At 42.4% G+C, this 22,137-nt stretch overlaps 2 protein-coding genes across 3 annotated transcripts; both read right to left on the reverse strand.

The window, feature by feature from the left end:
- Positions 1-452: 452 nt before the first annotated feature.
- Positions 453-3,301, reverse strand: zgc:101100 (uncharacterized protein LOC445169 homolog). Of its 2 annotated transcripts, XM_037468959.2 has the most exons (4): positions 3,198-3,301; positions 2,454-2,629; positions 1,733-1,908; positions 453-1,505 (listed from the first exon to the last, which is right to left on the reverse strand). In XM_037468959.2, exons 2-4 carry the CDS (start codon positions 2,626-2,628, stop codon positions 1,029-1,031), a joined length of 828 nt encoding a protein of 275 aa, XP_037324856.2. In that variant the 5' UTR covers position 2,629; positions 3,198-3,301; the 3' UTR covers positions 453-1,028. The 2 variants fall into 2 exon arrangements, with proteins under 2 accessions (XP_037324856.2, XP_037324855.2); XM_037468958.2 differs by lacking the exon at positions 3,198-3,301 and having other exon boundaries at positions 2,454-3,045.
- A 5,072-nt stretch (positions 3,302-8,373) lies between these two features.
- On the reverse strand, positions 8,374-18,652 carry rexo1 (REX1, RNA exonuclease 1 homolog). The gene is made up of 16 exons (XM_037470021.2): positions 18,333-18,652; positions 15,990-17,821; positions 15,780-15,881; positions 14,688-14,889; positions 14,382-14,530; positions 14,099-14,236; positions 13,766-13,889; positions 13,410-13,535; positions 12,418-12,558; positions 12,190-12,303; positions 11,976-12,049; positions 11,728-11,838; positions 11,391-11,506; positions 11,119-11,257; positions 10,538-10,658; positions 8,374-9,533 (listed from the first exon to the last, which is right to left on the reverse strand). Exons 1-16 carry the CDS (start codon positions 18,520-18,522, stop codon positions 9,445-9,447), a joined length of 3,768 nt encoding a protein of 1,255 aa, XP_037325918.2. The 5' UTR covers positions 18,523-18,652; the 3' UTR covers positions 8,374-9,444.
- Between the last annotated feature and the right edge of the window lie 3,485 nt (positions 18,653-22,137).

The following is a 22,137-nucleotide window of genomic DNA, read 5'->3' on the forward strand; positions in this document are numbered from 1 at the left end:
CTGTCATTGTTTTAAAACTGAGGAATGGGTAATCAAATGCTATCAAACCTTGGTGTAGAAACACTACAAGTAAAAGTCACCCATCCAAACTTTTATGTACTAAGTACCCCCAGATACCCCCAGTGTGCAAAATAGCCTATTTTAGAATTACATTCATCATATTAGAGGATTATGTATGCATTAATGTATTTTTGAACCACTATACACATTGCTGCAACTTGTGAACTTCCCTCGGGCATCAATGGTGATTTTCTCAATTCAAGATATTGAATCATAACTGATGTGTCGATTATATTTTTTATTCGTATTTTGAATGTGCTCACTAACAGCTAAGTGAAATCACAAGATAAAAGCATTAGAGTAAAAAGTACAATATTTTTGTCTGGCTGGAGTATCAAATAGAATAAATTGCAAAGACAAAAAAGTAATTCGAATTTGTTTATTTAGGCTTTGGGGAATTGTAATGGTCATTGTTTTACTGTTTTCTGACACTGTGTATACTGAACAAATAAAATAATGTTACATTATTAAGTCATCTTAATTATGCTGTTGATAAAACTGAATCATCAAGTAATTTACCACAACACAAAAAACGAAAAATCAGGTACAGCTTATTTTATTTTAGGTTTCCATGTTGCAATCCCCGGGTTACAATTAGAAACTCTCAAATAGTTTTACCATCATTATAACTCTGTATCTACTAGACAGCCTAACTGGAAATAATGCTGAGACAAGGATATCTTTAAATGGTGCTTGTGAAGGACTACATCACAACCTCTTTCATACAAGCTCACTAGCTACCTTAAAGCGACCTGTATATGTTAGTAAATTAAGCAGACCCAAATGAGCTGTTCGTCCCTTCAGACAGACAGGCGGACATTCAATAAAGCTTTCTAAATAGATCCACATTCTGTTTGTAGTCAGGTCTGCGGTAACAAGGCAGTAAGTGCTTCTCCCTCTTGTATTTCCCCACACGGGGTTGCTTCCGGTGTACCTGAGTCCACAACGAGGTCTCTGACTGCTGGAGACTACAGCTGCAGCCCCAGGTGAGGGTGTGGCACAGCCCTACTGGAACAAGCAGTCTGGGGGGAGAGGCTACCGTTTTTGGTAACTGGCGGTGGATGAACGTCCAGTGTGGAACTGTGCTGCCGTGCAATGGGCCAAAACACCGGGAGGGCGAGCTCGTTGGACAGCACTCCAACACCGGGCTGGTGATGAGGGTGGCTGTAGCGCTCCCCCGTCATGAAGGGGAAAAGCGGAGGGGAGCGTAGTCTGAGGGGGCACCGTGAAACGTCCCTCGTTTTATCCACACGAGGTGGAGGGAAGAGACGAGGACGGATGTTCCCGCCGGTGTGTGATGTGCTGATGTCCCTTTGCTCTTCGGCCCTGACCTCGTCCCGTCCCAACATGGTGCAATGTGTGGCTTCCTCCAAACTTTGGTCTCTGGGGAGCGGGGAGCACCTCTGTCCTTTACGGAACTTGGCCCTCCGGTTCTTGAACCACACCTGGATGGCAGAGAGAAAGTAAACGGTAATGGCGGGCCTTTGCAAACATGGGTAGAAATCTGGAGGCAATCCTGATGTGAAAATGGAAGTAATGATTTAAACCAAAGCCATCGGATAGATGGATGGATCTGCGACAATGAACCCATTTTAAGGTGCAAGAATATGCATTCATTTGGTGTACTGAATATGTAGTTTCCACTTCCTTTCCCCCAGTAGAGGTGTCTCACCTGAATGCGAGCTTCAGGCAGGTTGATGCAGACAGCCAGCCTCTCTCTCATGCCGACATCTGGGTACTGGGTCTGCTGGAAGGCTTTCTCAAGAGCCTGCAGCTGCGACACGGTGAACGCTGTTCGGCTGCGGCGCTGCTTCTGCTGGTCGCCATATCGAGCCTCAAGAATGAGCTCTGGAAGGACAGAAAGAAACTAAAGGTCAACACCTAAATGTAGTTCTCTTCAACTCTCTCAAACAAGCAGCATGAGAGGGATGTCATTCGTATTGCTTCTCAACCTTTCCATGTTTTTCTTTCATATCAACTATGTAGTAAATAATTTACCTGATTTTAGACTTTCATGTGTAAAGGGTATATTATTTTCTTCTCTTTCAGGCTCATGTGAATATGTAAATGATGAATTCATAGTAAGCAAGCAGCAGTACCAGACTTTACAGACATTACAAGTCCTGCATTTGTAAATTCACCCTAATTAGTATCATAGCATAAAGCAACAACATGCATTAATATGTAACTAGTTCTGCAATCCTAATAGTCAACTTAAATCCTTGCTAACCTTCTTTGAAATCACAACATCCTGGTATTTTATCCATTATTCACATACATGTTTAGCAACAAAGTCCCGAAAAAATAGAAAATAATGTTAAACCCTCAAGACTAAGTGGTTTGGTTCCCGTTTGTGAGTCTTGTGAGAGTTAAGGACCGGGAGGACGACCCACCTGCCAGCCTCTCGGCCACAGACAGGGTGTGTGCTGTGGGGCAGGCTGCAGAGTAGACGTGGTACTGCTCCGCCATCTGGTGGTGGAGGTCAAACAGCATGGAGGGAACGCCGTGCAGGGGGTACACACCACCGCCGCTGGACGTCCCGCAGAAATTCAAGCCATTCATATTCATTCTAAGGATGCAGAAACACATATCAACTTAATGCTGGTTGTGTTTTTATATGGATAGCATTAGAACATACCTGTGTACCAACCCTAAGTTAAACCTTCTAAACGTGCGTTTGATATTTTGGGTAAAAGCACTTTGAATTGCCCCGTTGCTCAAATCTAGGATCTAGGAGAGCAATTACTGCTGATAAGTAAATAAATATGTTGACCAACATTCCACACATCTACCACATAACACAGTTATTGCTGAGAATAAACCTTCAATGCTCAATAAATTAGAATGATTGTGATTAGGTATTCACCTGCTCTTCTCATTCCTTGGCATATTCACTGTCCAGATGATAATACTTGTGTTACTTAATAAAGCTGTATGAATCAATGAATCAACATTTTAATTAACAAAGCATTATTTCATTGCATTTCTGGCGAGGTCTTTGCTTTTAATCTGGAAAAAGACTACACCTATTTTGTATCTTACCTCCATAAAATCAGCATTATAACTGAAAATCTGGTTCCGTTTATATCCATCATACAATTTAGGCACAAGACATTCCCAAAGGAGACCCTGTTTACCTGGGATCCGGAGCCTCTGCCTCCGGGGAGCCGTGTACTCCAGAATTTCCTCGTCCCGTCTGGGCCTTAAACCCTCGCACACCAGCGCTCTGTGTCGCGACACCAATCCAATTCCCTGAAACCATTCTCACCCACGACAATTTAAGAAGCATTTACCCAGGCTCCCTTCAGCCATTAGCCAATAGAAAGAAAGGTATTAGCCGGGATTAGGCGGGATGAGGGAAGAGAGGGGGGGTTGCAAGGAGCTCAAGTTTTTTGAAACTATTGAACTTGAGAGATTTATGCCAAGGATCCATCTGTAAGCGAGCGTTTCATTCCCTCCCGTTAAAACAATTAAAACAATGCGGTGGGCTAATCTCCGAGGCAGGCAGATTAAAATAATCAGTCCTCTTTCTCCCAGACCGCTGCCTTTGACAGTCTCCCCTCACAGGGCTGTTTTTTTTCTTCTTCTTTTCTCTCCAAGAGTTTGTTTTGCTAAGCGGCACCATATTTTGCCCATAAACTGTCACCACGTGAAGTTAATCTGAACCTCCTCAACGAGAACTATTCCTTTCGAATCCAGCTGAGCTCAATCACAAGTCTTCCCAGGGACAGAAGAACGTCAAACTCATCCCTTCCATCACCTCCCGTGACTCCTGGTACCTTTTAGAAACCAAACTCCAGCGGTGGAAAGGGGATAAATATCTAATTACAACCCATTCACACAGTATGCATGCAGCTGCATTCTCCTTTTGTTCATTCACAGTATTTGTTAACAACTATAACAATTCTACTGTACTGTTAGGTTTCATGGTGCGTTGTCTTAAAGTGGATTTAACATGAAAAACAGGAAAGTAAAGCTCACTGATTGGTTTTCTGTGAGCACAACTTGTTGCATATCATTAAGCTTCCTTTCGTTCAATTCCAACATTCACATTCTCATCCAACAACATTAATGAAGACATAAAGACACGGGTCATTTTTGCAATGTGAAATGTCTTGACGAGTTTTGCACTTTTTGCTTTTTACTTCACTTCTTCCTCCCAAACTGCTCAGACTTCCAAAATATGTGAAAATGTTTGTGCTTTTTTTCACCTTATTCTTTCTCCTCCTTTCGCTGTTCTTGGCTGTCAAGCTGTATTAGTGTCCGATAGAAATAAGTCATTTAGAAGAGGCTCCGTCGGCCAGCCCCTCAGCCCCACTAAAAGCTCCAGGATTAGGTCCCAGAGGTCTTTGTCTCCGCAGCCCACAGGATTAGAGGAGATTTACTGCGAGGAGAGAAAAAAAAAGTAGTTATTTCATGGCACTTTCATGATGAAACCTGGCCAAAGCTGTGTTGGCTGGGGGGATTAGAAGCACACAAAGAGTGCGGTTGTGTGTGACCCTCCCCATCCCAGAGCTGCCACCACTGACTCACTCAACGCCCCCCCCCCCCCCCCCCCCCTCCTCTCGTTTCCCCTTTCTCTGGGCCACGCAGGGCTTCACCTCCTACCCATGAAGACGACCAGGGTTCAGGCTAAACGGCCTCCTGTCATCCCAAACTCTGAGCCACACTAACATCATATTCTGTCAGCAATCAGCAGTTTAATAACAGGTCCAATCAGCAGGATGGGAGTGTTTTGCATTAAAGACTTTAATGACTAAAGGTCGAGAGGTAAACGAGAAGCTGCTGGATGCGAGTCCCTCCTGTAGTGTTAAAAACCCCGCTTAAAGGGGGTTATCCTGCTCTTAGAGGATCCACTTACACATGCATGGATTACAGTGAATAAAAGACAAAAGGCCAACAGTCACGTGACCAACAGGCGAGCCGGTGGAAAACCCTGCAGGTTTAATAACTGTTGTCACGCAGAAAGATGGAAACGACGACGTGAATAGAGAGCGAATGTCAAAACATTCAGACTTCAAATAACCCAAAGTTCAGCATGTCACATACTTCCTGTGTTGCTGCAAACGGATCCCAGGCGACACCTTTGTTAACAATGATTAAAATGATGTAGTAACAGCTCGTATGTGTCGCCCCGTTGTGAAATCAATCTTTAAATCTAAACTGCAGTCTTGAAGAAGAAAACTAGTTAGTGACTTACCAACTAATCGTGGCCCTGACGAGGGAGAAACCAGAGAACATCCATTAAAGGGCCCTTTAACATTTTATTACTTTTATTACATTAATAGAATGCGAATAGGAACAACAACCTGTATTATCAATCATTAAGAATGTTATATGTTTTACACTTTAAAAAGAGGAATTGAGCAGACCACAGTACCACAAGAGATGGAAATTATTTTGTCTCATCGACAATTCATAAAACCCCAAAAGCTCAGATATTTGTTATCATTAGGTTTTTTTATCTGGATCATTTGAATCTTATTGGCATTTTTGCATTTAAAACTACTGATTACTGTTTCAAACTAGATCATTTGTAGAAATCTGATCTAAGTTCCTCATCAGGATTTTGCCACTTATGAATAGCCATATATTTTAAGTTGAAGTTTTTTCATTTAAAGTTGGTTTATTAATGCAATTTGAGTGATGCAGTAATCGAATAGAGGGCGGAGCGGCAGTCAATTCTCTTCCTTTCTTGTCACTTAGAGCTTTTTGTTAATATCTATTTAACAGATGTTTCTGAAAGCAGTCCTCCCCTCATGTTAAAGCTTTCTTTAATTACTTATCAATAGTGGAAATTTGTATTGACAAGAGCCCGTCGGGAGGGGGGACCTTTTGTAGTCGTCAGCTATCTCAAAGGAAGGCCCCCCTTGGATCGATCGGCACGCGGGACACAATGCAGGGCCGATGCCAGCGGAGCATGTGGACCGGAGAGGGGAGCGCTGAAGGCTGAAGGCGTCTTCGTCGAGGGGGGAATCGATGGGGCCGGCTGCCCTTTGACCTGAGGGGGACAAGGCGAGCGAGCCGCGGGTCAATCGCTCTCCTTAAGCCCCGGGATCAAGCTGTGAGGCCTGACACCGGCTATGACACACTCTGGGCTTAGAGTGACATCGACCCAGCTGCAAACACACCAAGTGCAGACACACACACACACACACACACGTGTGGCTCTGGGTGAGAGCAGAGTTTAAAGGAGAAGATCATTTCATGTGAACAAACCGATTCATTGGTATAATTTCACCTTCATAAGACCTCGATACTTATTACATTCCAATTACCTTCACATGATCTCCTTTGGAGCCCCTTCAATAAGCAGCGACACCACCAGATCAATACGAGGCACTGAGTAAAGATCAGACTCCTAATTGTGCGAGAGTATTAAAGGGGGGGGGGGGGGGTACTGTGGGTCAAGGGCACACAACGTGGGCCAGACTGGGGTCCAAGGGGTGAATCAACAGACCCTGTTTAAGCCTTCTGTGATAAGTCAGTACACAAAGATTTAGCTTTGAGTTTCAGATAAATGGAAGAGGAATGAGGATAGAAGGGAGACAGGAGGCAACAAACACTAAATTTGGAAAACACAGGCACAACTTCAGGCAAAGGGAAGTGTTCTGATCCTGATTTTGAGCTTTTCCAAACCATCTTCAGTCAGTTTGTCCTTGGGATGCAGATTTCAATTGAGAGAGAACACACATTATGTTGAGTGTGCCGAGTGTCCTTTGTCACCACAGCATAAAGAAGAAAAGATAGAGCGATTTGTTTCTATGAATAACGTATCATATCCATGTTATATTTATACACACATATCATATAAATCTATGATTACAGCAAGTTTTAGTGCTGGTTTAACTAGAATATTTTGATGATCATCAGGATATTTCAATTCATAATAATTATGAGTGATTTTATTTTTTAAATAATGCCTAATTGTTGTTTAGGGATCCAACAGATTGTGTAACCATTCCTAAAATACCTTTATAGCTGAAATGAATTGGTTAGTAGATCCACAGACAACTTAATAGTAACTATTGTGATGGTTGTTTTAGTCCTTAATAAAGTAAAAAGATGCAGGTTACAGCTTCCTTAATTTAAGGATTATGCTGTTTCTCTTTTGTTATATATTATAGGTAACTGAATATCTTGATGCTTGGGCAAAAGAATAAATCTGATCAAAATTCCCAAAACACAAGTATAGCAAATTAGGAAAATCAGACAGATCAGAAGATGTCGCAGCCATCGATTATAATCAATAATCAGACTAGTTGCCCATTCATTTTCTGGATGAGCGTTTAATCCGTTAACAGACCGATCGCTCCACTCTGCAGGCACTGAAGTGTTTATTTGCTCTGGCTTTTGCTGAGATAATGCAGCTCCTCACCTCTCAGCATGAGGGGGGGGTTGTGGAGCGCAGCCTGCAGCTTGACCCCCGCTAGTCAAAAGGTGATCACGGTGGGAGAGAAGAGGCTCTGATCGAATTTGATAATGAAGACGACCCCTCTAAGCCGCTTTGCTCCACATGTTCAAGATCTCTGCAACACTCCACAAACACTAGGAAGCCCCCCCTCTCTGTCACTGGAACATTGTGTAGGTATTGATCCCAGCTAATACCTGGGTCTGTGGCGCGGCCCGGGGAAATGCGTACTGACATGTGACGGGAGGAGCTTAACAGGCGAACGCACCGAAGAAAGGATGGGCCTCTCGGTTTAGCATTTCTTTCCCATTTCTTCTCAATTTACACATCTGCTGAAGAAAGGAGAATTACGGCAGCTGCACCTGCTGTTGAGGAGGGACATGACGCCTGCACCAGGCACCAGGCACCGTCCTGAGGAAAAGCTGTCACACTGTCAAAAACTATTTGTGCAGTAGAGGAAGTATCCGGATACTTTACTAGAGCAAAGAGTAGCAACACAACTGTGTAAAGAATACTGGAAAAGTTCTGGAAGTTTAATTCATTTTAACTTCATATCAGAGCAGTTCATTACATTAGTTGTTGCTCTGCAGTCTTTTTTGTAGTTAATTACTTGTACAGCTTAACAACTCATAAGACAGCTTTGAACTACTTGTTCAACATGAGCTCGGTTCAATCCCATTTTTAAATGCAGCAGGGGAATTTATGTTCAGTTGAACCCTCTTAAAATGGATTTACAACAGGTATACTAGATTCAAAATCTTCTGAAGGCAAGCAACCAGTGACTATAACAAGCGGTGAGATAAACGTAAAGCAGCAGCATAAAAGTACATATCTCAAGATGGTACTGTACTTGAATAAATAAAAATATACTTACCGCTGTAATGTAAACACAGAGCAACATATTCTTTTGTCTAATATCTTTTAATATAAAAAAGATTAACAACGGAAAATGAATAAATACAAAAAGGAAATGTGGAGTATGTACAGGACTCAAGTATTTCTCAGTCATTTTCAACATAAAAGAGCAGAGATTAGCTGGTACTCCCTAAATTATAATTAACCCGGGAGTAATTTAACAACTTAATTTTGTCTTTATGGAGCAATAACATATCATACCTGCTATCACAAGGATTCCTGTGGTTTCATTCCATGCAGGGCACATGACACAGAGATACTGGATCACTATTTATATATATATATATATATATATATATATATATATATATATATATATAAATATATATATATATATAAATAAAATACAGAGAAATATTATTCCATCAAATAAACCAAATCGGTAAGCAGAGGTTTTACATTTCTGCTGAGTATCTTTTACATGATCAAGTATTGTAGGATTAGTCAGGTTTGATGTTAATTAACTCGCTAAACAGAGCATCAGTGACAAGGTGCAATGTGAAAAACACAAGTGCCTTTACACAGCAATAATCGAGAGACTAAGACATCAATGCACTTAAGTGTAGCTAAGAACAGGTAACGCGTTATCCATTATAAGTGAATGCTTTTAGAGCACAGATGAGGTGCCCAGAATTGGGCCCTATATAAAACAAGCATTTCTATAGTGCAAATTAAGCTGAAGACACAGCTTGGTACGATATTATTCACCATCGCTCAGCGGACAATGCCCCGACGTTCATGTAGTTCTTTTATAGAAAAGGTTTATGCATCAATTGTTTGAGGCTTTAAAAGAGACACTGTTCAAAATAAACACATGTACATATTAACTAACATTATTTACAACTGAAATACAAATTGTCAAATGAAAACTGTTACTTTGAGCTCCTATTGCTTTGAAGGGACTGGCAGTTCTCTGTGAAGTAGGCAGCAACAAGCTCCCCCCCCCACCAAGCGTAAGTCTTTCAGCGCGGGGACAGGCCCCCTGAACATCTGTCCCCCTCACACCAACATCAAGACTGCAAGGTGAACTGAGGAAAGTTGAGCAGAGGGGTCAGAGGTCATCTTTTCACCTTTGCATCCTCCTTGATCTTCCAGAACATGAGCTCCATGCAGGCAGACGCGTCTTCACTCGAGTCGTGGCCCTCCACTGAAAACACAGGGAGAAAATGAGTCCATTACATTAACACAGATCATTTATATTATATTAATCTGGAAAAGATGTTTGAAACTTTAGGTAGAGCGGAGGCCAATGGGAACAGAACCAAACACTACATTTGACTTGTGCATTCTGGAAGTCATCCTAAGCGTTGCAGTGCATGTTTTGTAGTATATTTCTGTGTGGCCCAGCGGCGGACCGATGCAACGTGCTGCTGCTTCTTTTTCTTCATGACAGGGTTTGCATTGATCCTAACCAGACCATAATACCCCAGAAACACATCATGAGGAGTGACGGAGCAACAAGACTTTTTAAAACGTTGAGACATTTCAACCAGTCGAATGAAAGCTAAGCTTTTAAACCATGTTGTTGCATGGGCGACACCTTCTGGTGATGAGGAGGAACTGCGGTTCAACTCTAGTGGAGTTCACTGCTATTCTATACAATAAAATATTGGCAGCTGATGTGAGAAATTCAGAAGATACAGGAAATAATTGAAAACAAGCCATGTACATACAGTAACTGTAAATAAACTAAACAAAAGTACATAACCATTTACATTTTCTGTCGGTCATGTTCCCACATGAACAGGTTTCGCTCTTTAAATTTCCCCCCGGAAGGTTTTTCACTATTTTTGACTTGGGGGATAAAGCCTTTGAATCCACTGCAGCTCTATAAAGCCCATTAAGACATTGGGCTGTACACGCGAAACCTGACATTATGTTGACTTTAGTCTTTTGAAACTTATTTTATGGATGAAGGGTGCAGTGTGGCTGATAAATGCTGCAAGACACCAAAAACCCAATATCAATGACGCATAATATTGGGACTAGTTTTCACTTCCCAGTTTACTTAATTGAAGCCTACAAATATGTTGATGAACCTCACTAGTCAGAACACCTTCATAACAAAATATGAAGTAACGCGAAGTAGATAAAAGTCTATAAAAGCCACATAACCACTTCACTCGTGCTAGCTCTGTGTGATTTTCCCACCGTTGTCCTGGATGATGCGTTTGAGGTGCTCGGCCATCAGGTTCCTCAAGGCGCGCTTGTAGGGCAGGCCGATGCGGTGCGGGAACACGATGGCCGTGTCGATGACTGAACTGTGGATTAGCTGGAGGCAAAACAAGTTCACATCAAGAGGTTTTTTTTAAATTATTTATATAGCAGCTGGGCCTGCAAATATAGACCAAAAAAAATAAAACTTTCTCCCTTTGAAAACAAGAATCTTGTAGTTACCTCCTAATCACTGTTACCTTACTACTGGAACACACTTTTGGGCTTTACAAATGAAGACGTCCTTGAGTTTGAGTGATTCTTTGCACCGGTGCTAAACTACATTTTTGTTGTCTCTTTACTTGTAAAATGTGTAATGACAATTAAGTTGAATCTAGTCCATCTATATTTTTATGATTGTAAAAAAGCAAAACGTAGCATAAGAGATATTTAAGTGTGAATCATGCCTACATTTAAACAATTTGTCACCAGAGGAATAACGCGCAATGTTGCCAAAGCTGCCATTGAATTCACTGTTTCAATGAAATATCTTGCAGATGAATGAGGGGCCACGGCACCTTGAGAGCGAGCAGATCGCTCTCCAGGCTGTGTCCGATGAGGATGGATTCAGCACTGAACATGCTGAGCAGCACGGCCTGAACGTCTCTCAGGGTGATGGTGGCGCTCTCCAAGTCCTCCTCCGTCACACCCGAAAATCTGAGAATTACAGAGTTTCAGATATGCAGCACGTACTGCGTTTTAAACCCTGGGACCCTTTCAAAGACACATTTAACAACGTTCCCAGTTACATCACCAGCCACGCAGCACAGAGCTCGAGGGACCAACTCACCGCGTGTTGTAGTCGACTACTTTGCTTTCAGGTTTCACGAATGTATCGTAGATGACTTTCAACTCCGAGTCGATGACCGTCACCCTGGTGAGCTCCAGGCCCTGCTTCGTGTAACACTGTTTCAGGGGAGTGAAGACAACATGAAGAAAATATAGGGACGGAGACTACTTTTAAAATGTAGTTTCGTTTGACTGATGCTCTAAAAGAGGAAAAGGTGCAGAGTCGTTCTTATCACACTCGTCTTTGATAAAAATCAATTCTCGAATCAAACACGCACACAATACGGGAAACAAAGGCCTGAGTTTGCATTCAGCAAGTAAAAACGAGTCCTGCTCACCATCTCACAGTCCAAAGCAAACACCCCTCCGTTGCCATCTGGTGGCAGAGCTTTACTGAACGTAGTGACATAGCCATCGAATGTCTCTTTACGCCCGTCCTGAACATGTTGCTGTGGGAATACAAAATGTATATTAAATAAAATAGACCTACAGTAGCCCACTAGGCCATGACAGTCCATACAGTAGATTTGGCTTTTAACTTGTGAAGACTGTAAACTAATGACTGATGGCTTGAAAAGAAGGACACCTTGCAAACTTGGCAACCCGGAGCCCCGACAGCCGCAGCGCAGCAGCTGTAGTTGGTCTCCCATCCTCCAGCGCCTGAGAAACAGGGAGGAACAAGGGGGGCCCAGATGAATAAAAGTTGAGGAAAGGTAGAGTGAACACGGCTAAATGAATTACAAGAAAGAAACAAAAGACATTTGCTTTCATTCTATCATCAAAAATGCAAACAAACGCACCTTTATTTCTGCGCAGCCGCCCCCAATGAAAGCTACATTCCTCTTTCCGTATACAGTTGCCATTGACGTTGATCTTATACTCCGCTCCACATCGACAGCACACCTTGTTCAACGCTGGAAAAAGGATACATAGTGTTAGCTCAGAGCCAAATAATTGTTAGATCACATACATGTTGACATGATTTGGTATCAGTTCCAAGCGAGCTGAGGGGTCAGGGGGTCGCTCACGGTCCGAGGTGGCCTTTTTCTCCGGGAGGTTATACAAGACGGCTTTGCCGGCAACCTCAGGATTTGTTCTGGGGTATCCGTGCTCCTGGAGCTGCTCCTCCGTCATCAGGTACGCCTGCAGCTTCCTGTACAGTGTGGATCCTACAGTGACACACGGCGGCAGGTTAGACGAACCTTGTACAATGAGGTGTTCAAACAGAAAGGGTACGTCAACACACACAGAGAGGATGGAAAGAGAAAAAGTACTTATGCATGGTACGGTACATGTTTGGGCTGGGCGCTATGGCCAAATACTCATAAGGGTATTTTGTACGATTCTGGCAGGATCACGTATTTAAAAAAACACACAAATTCATTCATTGACGCCGAAAAGGACCGTTGACAGCTGTGTCATTTTATAAATGTACAATTATTAGTGTTACAAATTGGTAATGTGTCACAGACTGAGTGGTGTTTTACTCAAAGAGTGTTGTGGGTTAGTAATTGTTGTTATAAAGTTATAACCATGACTCCATCTCAAAACACTCAAGTAGCTGCGCCCTCAGTGAGCCGTGAACAATACGTTGTGGCTGCTACGCAGCGACATGACGCCCTGTGAAAAATTCATACGGGAAGGAAATGTGATAGCGGTATCCCCCCCAGCCCTGGTACCTTTAACTACAGTATGTAGCGCTGCAACTAATGATTCCTTTCATGTATTTATATCAATAAATATCGTGTTGATCAATTAATAAGTGATCTATTGCACAGGTTACTCCAGTGTTGAAAACATGTTCGCGCTGACCTTTCTCCTGTAATCAGGACCTGGACCATGTCACATGGTCACTTTACTGTTTTAAACAATAAACTTTCTTTCAGTGTTTTTTATTAATATTTTATCAGGAGAATGAAGAAAATAAAAGAATGAGAGAAAAATATGTTAAAGAAATATGTCTATAACACATTTAGAGAAGGAACTGAAAACCCTGACTTACTCCTGACTAAAAACGTACCAGTGAGTTTCTCCTCCAGCTGTTTACCCATCCTGTTGATGGTGAAGCTGGTCGTAGCCGCATGACGACCTCCAAGAACGTCTTCGTGTGACTGAGCCCTCTTGTTGGTGACTAACGCTGGGTTCTCTGCAGAGAATCACACACACGAGAAAACACCTTACAACAGAAATACGGCCAAACTCGTACATCAAATCACTTTTCCCCCGCGTATACGTGCACAAGTGAAAAAAAGGTACTGGCACATTTCAGCCATCCCTAAATGTTGTGTTCAGGTTCTTGTTGAGGAAAGCATCATAGACATGTTGAGTAAGAGCAGGTACTGTGAGGTGTACTGCACGGGGACCGGAGGCGCGTACTGGTGACAGGCGAAGGACATGAGACGCTCTTGCTCCGGAGCTTCTTCAGAGCGTTGACGGCTACGTTGAGGTAGATGTTCTTACTGCTGCTGCGGTCATACACCAGTTTCTCCTCGTCGAGTGCCTGAAACCACAACTTGTTCAACTGAGGCTCTTATTCAATGCCCCCCTTCATTCAAGACAGGGTGTGACTGAGGCCTCAGAGGACACTCTCGTAAGAAGCATTTTCATAGAGACATTTTCCAAACTACCAGAATCAAAGCGTCATGAGCTTGGCTAGGTTTTGGTAGAAAATAGACAACCATCCACATGTGAACAGGGTGTTAATCTTACCAGTTGGAAGGCAACGTCCTCTGATGGGCAGAACTTGACACATTCATCTATGAAAGTGGTGAGGTAGCGCTGGCGGACATTGTTGGGAACCTTGGCCCCAAACTCAATAGGGATGACAGGGCGCTTCAGTGAACTACTCTGAGTAGTTAAAAACAGAAAGAGAACCTCAAATCAATGAGAGCGGAAGGAATCTTCTCTGTTTAGAGAAAGAAAACTCTCCATGAAGGGAGGGAAGTGCAGACAACACAAAGCAAATATTGAGTGGCAGCTTTACATTGTGTACCTTCATGGTGGGTGTGTGTGCCATCCTCTTCTGCGTGACGGTCGACATCGTCTTGGGCAAGATGCCAGCGGTGGTTTGGGCCTTCACGGTCTGCTGGCTCTGGCTGGGGGATAAAACTCGACTAGCAGCTGGTTTAACATCTGCAGGACCTGAGAACACACACACACACACACACACACACATGACTTTCTACTTAAACAATCAAAATATTCCATTGACAGAAAAACAAACTAAGGGAAAGCGAGGGTCAACTTTGGCTAAGCATCCTTCCGAAGTCATCCCGCCACAAGGTGCAGGCGCTCGTACTTGTTTTGGAGGATGTTGTCTGGGGGTTGGAGCGGTGAGCGATTCTCTTCTTCTCTCCAGAAAAGGCACTGGAGCGCTGCGAGGCCACGTTGACCGAAGCAGAGATCTGAGCTGCTTGCTGCTGAGCCATCTGCATCCGCTTGTAGCAGACCTCCTGGGCCGAGAGTCTCTTGTACGGTCGCGCCACAATCGGCGCGTCAGTCTGATGAAAAAAACATTAAAACATGTTAAATCGTAAAAGTTCTGTTTGTTATTAATACAGTAATTTGACATGGATTAAGTAACGTTATTTGTCTGCTTCGAGCACTAAAAAATAAGTCTGTGTTTGCAAAGTGGTTTTGGATGAGGGAAGTGAAATGTGCACGTTGAGTAGTAACAGAAGTAACGGTACTTTCAGCTACCTCCCTGTGGAACGTAGGACTCTCAAATGAGAATGTGAACAAACAACTGCACATTAGATCGTGCAAAAAGCTGGTGATGCATGGCTGCACACTTTCAAAGTTGCATGTTTAGGTTTGATTTAGCGTTTATATGGGCGCTGTCCATTTTGTACATCTATGTTTAGTTGAATTGGTTGGTATATAATATGATACCAGAAGTAAAGAAGTTTGTGTTTGCAACAATAATCAGAAAATTAACACTTAATTTAAGATCAATTAAAAAAAGCACAGAATGCTAGTTTCCAATCAATAACCTGACCTCTTGTATATATACCTCAAAAGGACATGACCAAAAAAAAACAGAAATAAACTGAAGATATGATGTCTGAAAAAATCCATGCATGTCATCAAAAGAAAGCCAGTTATCTTGATTAACTGATGTTTTAGGAGCCCAGACGATAAATTTAAACAACATGTACTGCACAACCTGTTTTTTCAATTGAACATTGAGCTTATTTACAAATGTGTGCTTACGTTCCCATGTGAAGTTCGTAGTCCTTTAAAACGAAATGTCTGTCCTATACACAACCTTTAATAATGGTGTCATTGATTGCTGTATCCTGTGATGAAGGCGTGTGCTCACGCCTCCTGACTGACTTAAACCGTCTCATGACTGCACGACAGAACATAAGAGAGATCCGGTGAAACTTACACTTCCTTTGGCAACAAAATGGGAGACTCTCTTCTTCTGACCGGGAAAGAGGGTGGTTAAAGTGCTCTCTGTGCTTCTCTCGTCGTCCAAATGCCTAGAGGGCTAAAGGGGCACAACGCAGCATGCTTTACTCGCCCATGTAAATGTGACAAATTACCAACAAATAGCGTGTGGTAAAATGACCAAAACAACTTGGCCAGACACAAATACCTGTTTCGTTTGCCTTCCCTTGTCTTCTGTCTTCACGTCCTTGGATTCATTGAAGATCCGCAAACACTCCTCCATGGGGTCGGAGTCAAAGTCCAGGTCGTCCTGGTAACTAGAGAAGTTGATGGTGACCTCATCGTTACCTGCCACGCGGACCCCTTCATCGTCAGAGGAAGACGGAGTCAGCTCTGACACTTTCCTCTTGTTCAGACGGCCCCTCTTCAAAGCGTCGGCAGACTTTCTCACCAGCACTTCTTCGGGTTCTTCGTCGTCGTCATCATCATCATCCACCATCGGTTCAACCTCCTCTGGGCTCTCGTCCCCAAAGAGATCCGCGTGGCTAAGACTCAGACTTCGCCGTTTCTCCTCCCGTCTTTTCCTATTTGGTGAGCCTATGTTTGGCTTCACTTTGTCTTTACTGTTTGCAGAACTCCCTTTAATGTTACTGCTGCTGCTGCCGCCACCTAAACTGCTTTTGTTAACTTTCTTTGCATCCTTTTCTCGTTGACTGCTATGAAGTTTACCGTTTTTGTCTTGGCTGTCCTTTCTTTGTTCCTTTTCAACTATCTTGAGTTTCTTGCTTTCCCCTGCACCATTTTCTGGAACTCTTTCTCGTTTACTCGAGACTGCTTTTCCTTTTTCCACAGCTTTGACCTTATCATCACTTCTCTTTTTCTCTCTGCCGTCCTTCTGAACTTTAGCAAGTGTCTTAACCGTAATTGTGTTTCTGCCATCGTCTCTTTGTCCATGACTCTTGTTCTCCTTCTTTGCATTGTCCTGGTTTGAGTTCTGAATTGACCCTTTGTTTTTACTGCTGCTGCTACTCTTACTGCCCGTTGTTCTGTTAGCTTCTTTTCCAAGTTTATGCACTTTCTCAGATTTGCTACCTTTCTTGTAACTAGTTTGACCAACAACCTTCTTTTTCTCTGAACTGTCCTTCTCTTTCACCTCTTCCTGGATGTCTGAGTCCCCGGCCAGGTCCTCTTTATTTCTTTGTGTCAGTGCATTAAGCTTACTTTCAGTTCTCTCATCTCTCTCCTTCCCCGAAGCAGCCCAAAGGGATCCACTATTGCTTTTTCTATGCTGGAGATTACTAAGCAAAGTAGGTCGGTACTCTGTTCCAGAGCTTTCCTCATCAGAGTCAGAGAAAGTGTACTTTTTGGAGTCTCCAGTCGGCTGACTTTGAGTTTTTCTCAAAGAGACAACATACTCCTCGTCAGACCTATCCGACAGTTTGTGCTTCTTTCTCAACTCCGTCTTAGAAGCTTGTGCATCCCGATCCTTCTTCCTTTTTGCTGCGATCCCTGCCGAGTAGTTAGACATGGGATCATACTCCATATCTGTAGATGGTTTGGAAATATCCACTGTGTATTTACACTTAGAGGAAGATGTGCTGTACTTTGGACTGGTGGGAGGAGAGGGGAGTTGATGCGTCCGAGATGAAGGCTTTCTCCTCGTAGTAGGAACATATTCCATGGAGTTACTATTTTTCCCGTGGGAATCTGAATCCAGGGTATACTTACTACAGCCAGGTGGGGGGTTATAACCTCCAGATGTCATCTGATAACTCCCAGGGTCATAAGCCATGTGGGAAGGTGGTGCGTTACTTTTAACAGAATTAGATAGTGACACTTTTTTACTCTCCTTGGGATCGTATGGTTCATCCCCAATTCGAGAGAGCTTTCTTTTCTCCCTCTCCACCTCGCTGCGGACCTCCTCGATGGCCTTGTTGACCATTTCCAGGGCCCCACTGAGGTCTCCCGAGTCAGGAGACTTTCCATTCTCCTGCACCTGGGGTCTCACGACTTCTGGGTTGAAGGGGTCATAACCTTGTTCTAGAGGAATGCATGAAAAAAATGTCCCAATGAGATGGTAAAAATGTTAACTTATTATTATAAAAATATCTAGTAAGTAATCATTCTTCCAAGAGTTTTGTTTGAATGCTACAACTGCAATAGGCATTAAGGTTTTGCTGCCAGCAGGGCTACCTGACTTATTGTCACTAATGTACACAGTCACGTACACTAGTGTAGACGTGCATGTCCCGTTTAAAACGCTACCTCAGCGTGCTGGTGATGCATGTGGTACCAGGTAGTCATTCCAAATGCTATGCATTGGTTTCTTTGACACTTCCTCGTGTGGGCTCAATACATCGGTCACTTCCTTCTTTTAATTAGCGTTACCTCAGTTCATCCTGACCATTATTTTTAAATAAAGCATCAGATTTTTTGCCCCAAAGCCCCCATTCACACCGGCAATACGGTCAATCCACCCGCGCGTCGTCTCGGCCCACAGATAAAGTATTTATGTGAATTGACAGGATTCAGTTGAAGAAAAACTCAGCACCTTTCTTGGAGGATTGAAGGTCCTTCTGCCTTTTAACGTCGGCTGGAGCGCCGCAGGACGCCCGTCTCTGCTGGCTGTGCCTGAAGTGGCAGTAGGGTCTGTTACACCCATTTCTGCTTCCTTTGCCTTCGATGTACTCCGTGTAAAACGGGCAGTCAATCCCTCGAAAGAAGCAGGTGGATCTCAGCATTATCCTCAAGTGTCGCTCTCATGCCCGCGCGAACACACTCGACGCTCTTTCTGCGCGGTATTTCAGTCGTACAGCAAGAGCTTGAAGAAGCGACGGAACAATAACACAGTCTCTACGTCGCCATGTTGGATTGCTTTTCACACGTGAAGTCTCGCGCGATTTCTGACGTGTCGCGCTGCATTACGTCAGAGGACGTAAACCCTCCTTCCGGATGTAAACTTAACGTTCGGCTGTTCGATTTGACCCTTGACCGAACAATAGTTATGGAAAGAAATGTTCTATTTATATATTAAAACATTTAAAGCAATGTGGGTATGTTGTAACGCCGATGCCGTAAGAGTTAACGTGCTTAGTTATGTGCCTGATATCTTACTAACCATTAGTTCATTATTCGTATTAACTCAACATCAATTCTGGGCAACACATTGTTTTTATGTCAAGTCCTAGTGGGCTTAGCAAAATAAGACAGACACGTTTTTAAGAGTTTTATTTCACAAAATCCAATGAAAGGTGTGTCTTGAAGTTGAAGTGTCCCAGGGTCTCAGCAGCTGAAGAGCTCATCATCCTTGCAGTCAGTCTGACGCGTCAGTAGGTAAAGGACAGGTGTGTTTTTCCACATTAGAGGCTGCGTTAGAGTTAAGTGACACCCACGTTCGTGTTTCTTCCTTTATTCATAGAACATTTTTTACATTTACTTCTGGATCCGTAGCAAAGTGTTTTATAATTAGCTTGGAATTTACACAGACTAAGGAAAAGAAAAAATGAATTTAAAAAAAAGTACCTCTAGCCATAAAATAAAGAATACGTTTTGACAGACATTGTAAGCACAAAGACAAAATGAAATGTTAGAGCTCCTAATAAAAATATAAAAACAGTTACCACCAATTAAATCAATGTCAGCTGTCCCTTCTACTATGGAAAGTCAAAATGGCTGTGAATATTTTACTTACGCAACTTACCTTTTGTTGCTGAGAATTTCCAAATGCGTCACGTTTTGCCTCAACTAGACAAATACCAATGCAAAAAAGTAAAATGTCAAAAAAAATGAGATCAGTTGGATGAGTGGAAACATAACTGAAAGTTTGTAATTGGCATTAATTAACTTTAATTTCCAAAACTTTCAACTTAAAGCAAGGAATTCTTTAGACGCGTCTGTAGACCGGTAAAAATATATATATATATCCATTTAACCCATAAAATAAACGTTTCCTGATTAACAAGACTTCTCTCCTTTGTTTACTGCAGAAGAAAATCATACAGGTCCTGAAAGAAGAAGTTACACAAATAGATTTAAACAAATGCTTCATAAAATGCTGCCCTATATCTACCTCCAGCTCGACTTCCAAACCGCTGCCTTCCACACGCTCAGCCTTTTGTGCACAGACCAAGCGTCGCAATTAGAGCCTGATCTTCATGAATATCAGGTGTGATCAGTGATGTAATGATTGGTACTCTCTCTGCCAGTCAACACAATATTGCCTTTTTTTTTACAGCTCCTGTTAAATTGTTTAAAAACAGAAAATAACTTAAATGATTGAAATGATAACTATCAGGCATTTTTTTGCTACTATCAGTGGAATAGTTTTCTTTTCAATTTAACAAATGAGAGAAGGTAGCCATCGTTATGGACACCTGTGTCTCTCCTGCTGCATAAGAGTGTCTCTTGGGCAACAGAATCCTGTTGCAGGATTAAACTTCAGAGGACGTAAAGTAACTAACCCCCCCCCCCCAGCATGAGGGTTGGCGTGTCTCTCCTGCTGCAGATGAGATGAAAAGGAAAACAAGGTAACTGCAACCCTTAATTACTTAAGAAGACCAGATGGTGTGACATTTTATTTATTCAATTCTTGTAAAGTTTCAGCGAGACTGTAAATTCCCCCCCGACTGTTCTACTTGAGGGTTCAATTCACGTGGAGCAAAGCATCCTCTTAATCAATGAAGCAGCTGCTTTTGGATCTGAGCATTAAATCTCTTGACTTGAAAGTTAATTATCTGTGGCTCACACAAGGCTGAGCTGTTCTGTAACTCTCCTTGTTAAGTTGCTGTATCTTTTCAGAAAAGAATTCACTATTGTGAATTTCCTCTTTGCAGTGTGATTTGTGAGAAGTCTCCACTGGAGGGAGACCAACGCATGTGAAGTTACTCCACCGTCTGCATGTACAGAACATCCTCTGCAGTTGCATCATTTAATGTCCTCCAACCTCATGACGTCTGCAATGTTGAAATAGAAATTGTGCAATCAAGTTTTTTTTTTCTTTATTTACATTTTTGGGGCAGCAAATAAAAATGTTGAACACGTAACACATAAAATGTCAATGTGTTTGAGAAAATTGTACATTGATAGTTGAGCTCAAAGTATCATTTTGAGAAATCATTGATGAGATTTAATCAAATGGCAAATATTTGCTGTTTTCTGCTACACTGAGGATTTGTTTAAATTTCAAGTGGATAATTTGAGTTTTGGAATAATAGGTTGTGCCATGTCTTTATTTATTAAATGGACTAGATGAATTGATACATTCGCCATACAGTACAACAATAAAAGGAATCCCTACTTGACCGATCAACCTCACACACACACACACATGCGCCAACTGGTCTCTGGATGGACTTTTTATTTTTGCTTTTCATTACTGGTTCATTTGATCAACCGACGAACTTTTATCTAAAGGACATTTGTCATTGTTTTTCTGACCTTTTACTTGATACAGCAGATTTTTATTTAATCACATGAGAGCAAACCCCAGCTTGAAGCAGTGTTGAAATGGCCCACCGTTTAGCTAATTCAGCAGAAGTCATTGTGTAGTTGTGAGCACGCCATGAGGCCATGAGACGGCACATACAAGGCTCTTGCAGCAGGTTGCATCAGTCATGTAAAATCAGACATGTGCAGCTGGGAATGGCGCCTCCCCCCCCCCCCCAGCAGCTCAGCTCGTGACTAAGAGGGTGAAACCACCTTCACATTTCAGAGCGTGAAGCGACAGCTCGGCTCATATTTACCAACAGCCAAGGCCGTGTGTCACATGGTGCGCTCAGGTATCAGGGAGGTACAGATTAGGATTAGGGGATTTACAGCACCGAATCAGATGAAACGGCTTCAACCTCGGCTGAGAGATAAGACTGCTAGTTAATATGGAACTAGAGATACTGCAGAGCTCAAAGTAAAATTCTCATTTCAGACAGAACAATCAGACAAATGTGTAGTTCAAAGCATTTTATTGCATTTTTTTTGAAAAACAATACAAAATTCTGTCAACAATGTTGCCTTGAGTGAACTGCAATCACTTACGTGGTACAGTAAAGTGCTTATCTTAAATCAAAAATATTTTTGTATTAAAGGATGTATGTATTTTAAATTTTTACCCATGAACACTACGGTCTTGGGGAAACTCGGTGTTAAAATATCCACTCTTCATTATAAATAAAGAATCGGACTGAATCAACAGAAGAACCCCACAGCATGTTCATGAAATTAACCACTTAGAAAACCTCGATGGATCAATGTTGCTGGATTGTAAATGCTTTCGCCTGTGGGCTACATTCAAGTTGTGGGGTGGTTGATGGACTGTCCGTTTGAATGACAGGATATAACACTTTAGACATACAATATAAAAA

This window comes from Pungitius pungitius, chromosome 7 (genome assembly GCF_949316345.1).
Source record: "Pungitius pungitius chromosome 7, fPunPun2.1, whole genome shotgun sequence".
NCBI lineage: Eukaryota > Metazoa > Chordata > Actinopteri > Perciformes > Gasterosteidae > Pungitius > Pungitius pungitius.

Excerpts from the sequence above, each read along its gene's own strand:
- rexo1 (XM_037470021.2), bottom strand. The coding sequence starts at position 18,522 with ATGCTGAGATCCACCTGCTTCTTTCGAGGGATTGACTGCCCGTTTTAC. Across the intron at positions 13,536-13,765 it reads ATGTCCTTCGCCTGTCACCA|AGAACCCAGCGTTAGTCACC; the intron begins GTACGCGCCTCC and ends GATTCTCTGCAG. Across the intron at positions 11,839-11,975 it reads CGGGTTGCCAAGTTTGCAAG|CAACATGTTCAGGACGGGCG; the intron begins GTGTCCTTCTTT and ends GTATTCCCACAG.
- zgc:101100 (XM_037468958.2), bottom strand. The coding sequence starts at position 2,649 with ATGTGTTTCTGCATCCTTAGAATGAATATGAATGGCTTGAATTTCTGC. Across the intron at positions 1,909-2,453 it reads TGTGGCCGAGAGGCTGGCAG|AGCTCATTCTTGAGGCTCGA; the intron begins GTGGGTCGTCCT and ends CTGTCCTTCCAG. Across the intron at positions 1,506-1,732 it reads TGCCTGAAGCTCGCATTCAG|GTGTGGTTCAAGAACCGGAG; the intron begins GTGAGACACCTC and ends TCTGCCATCCAG.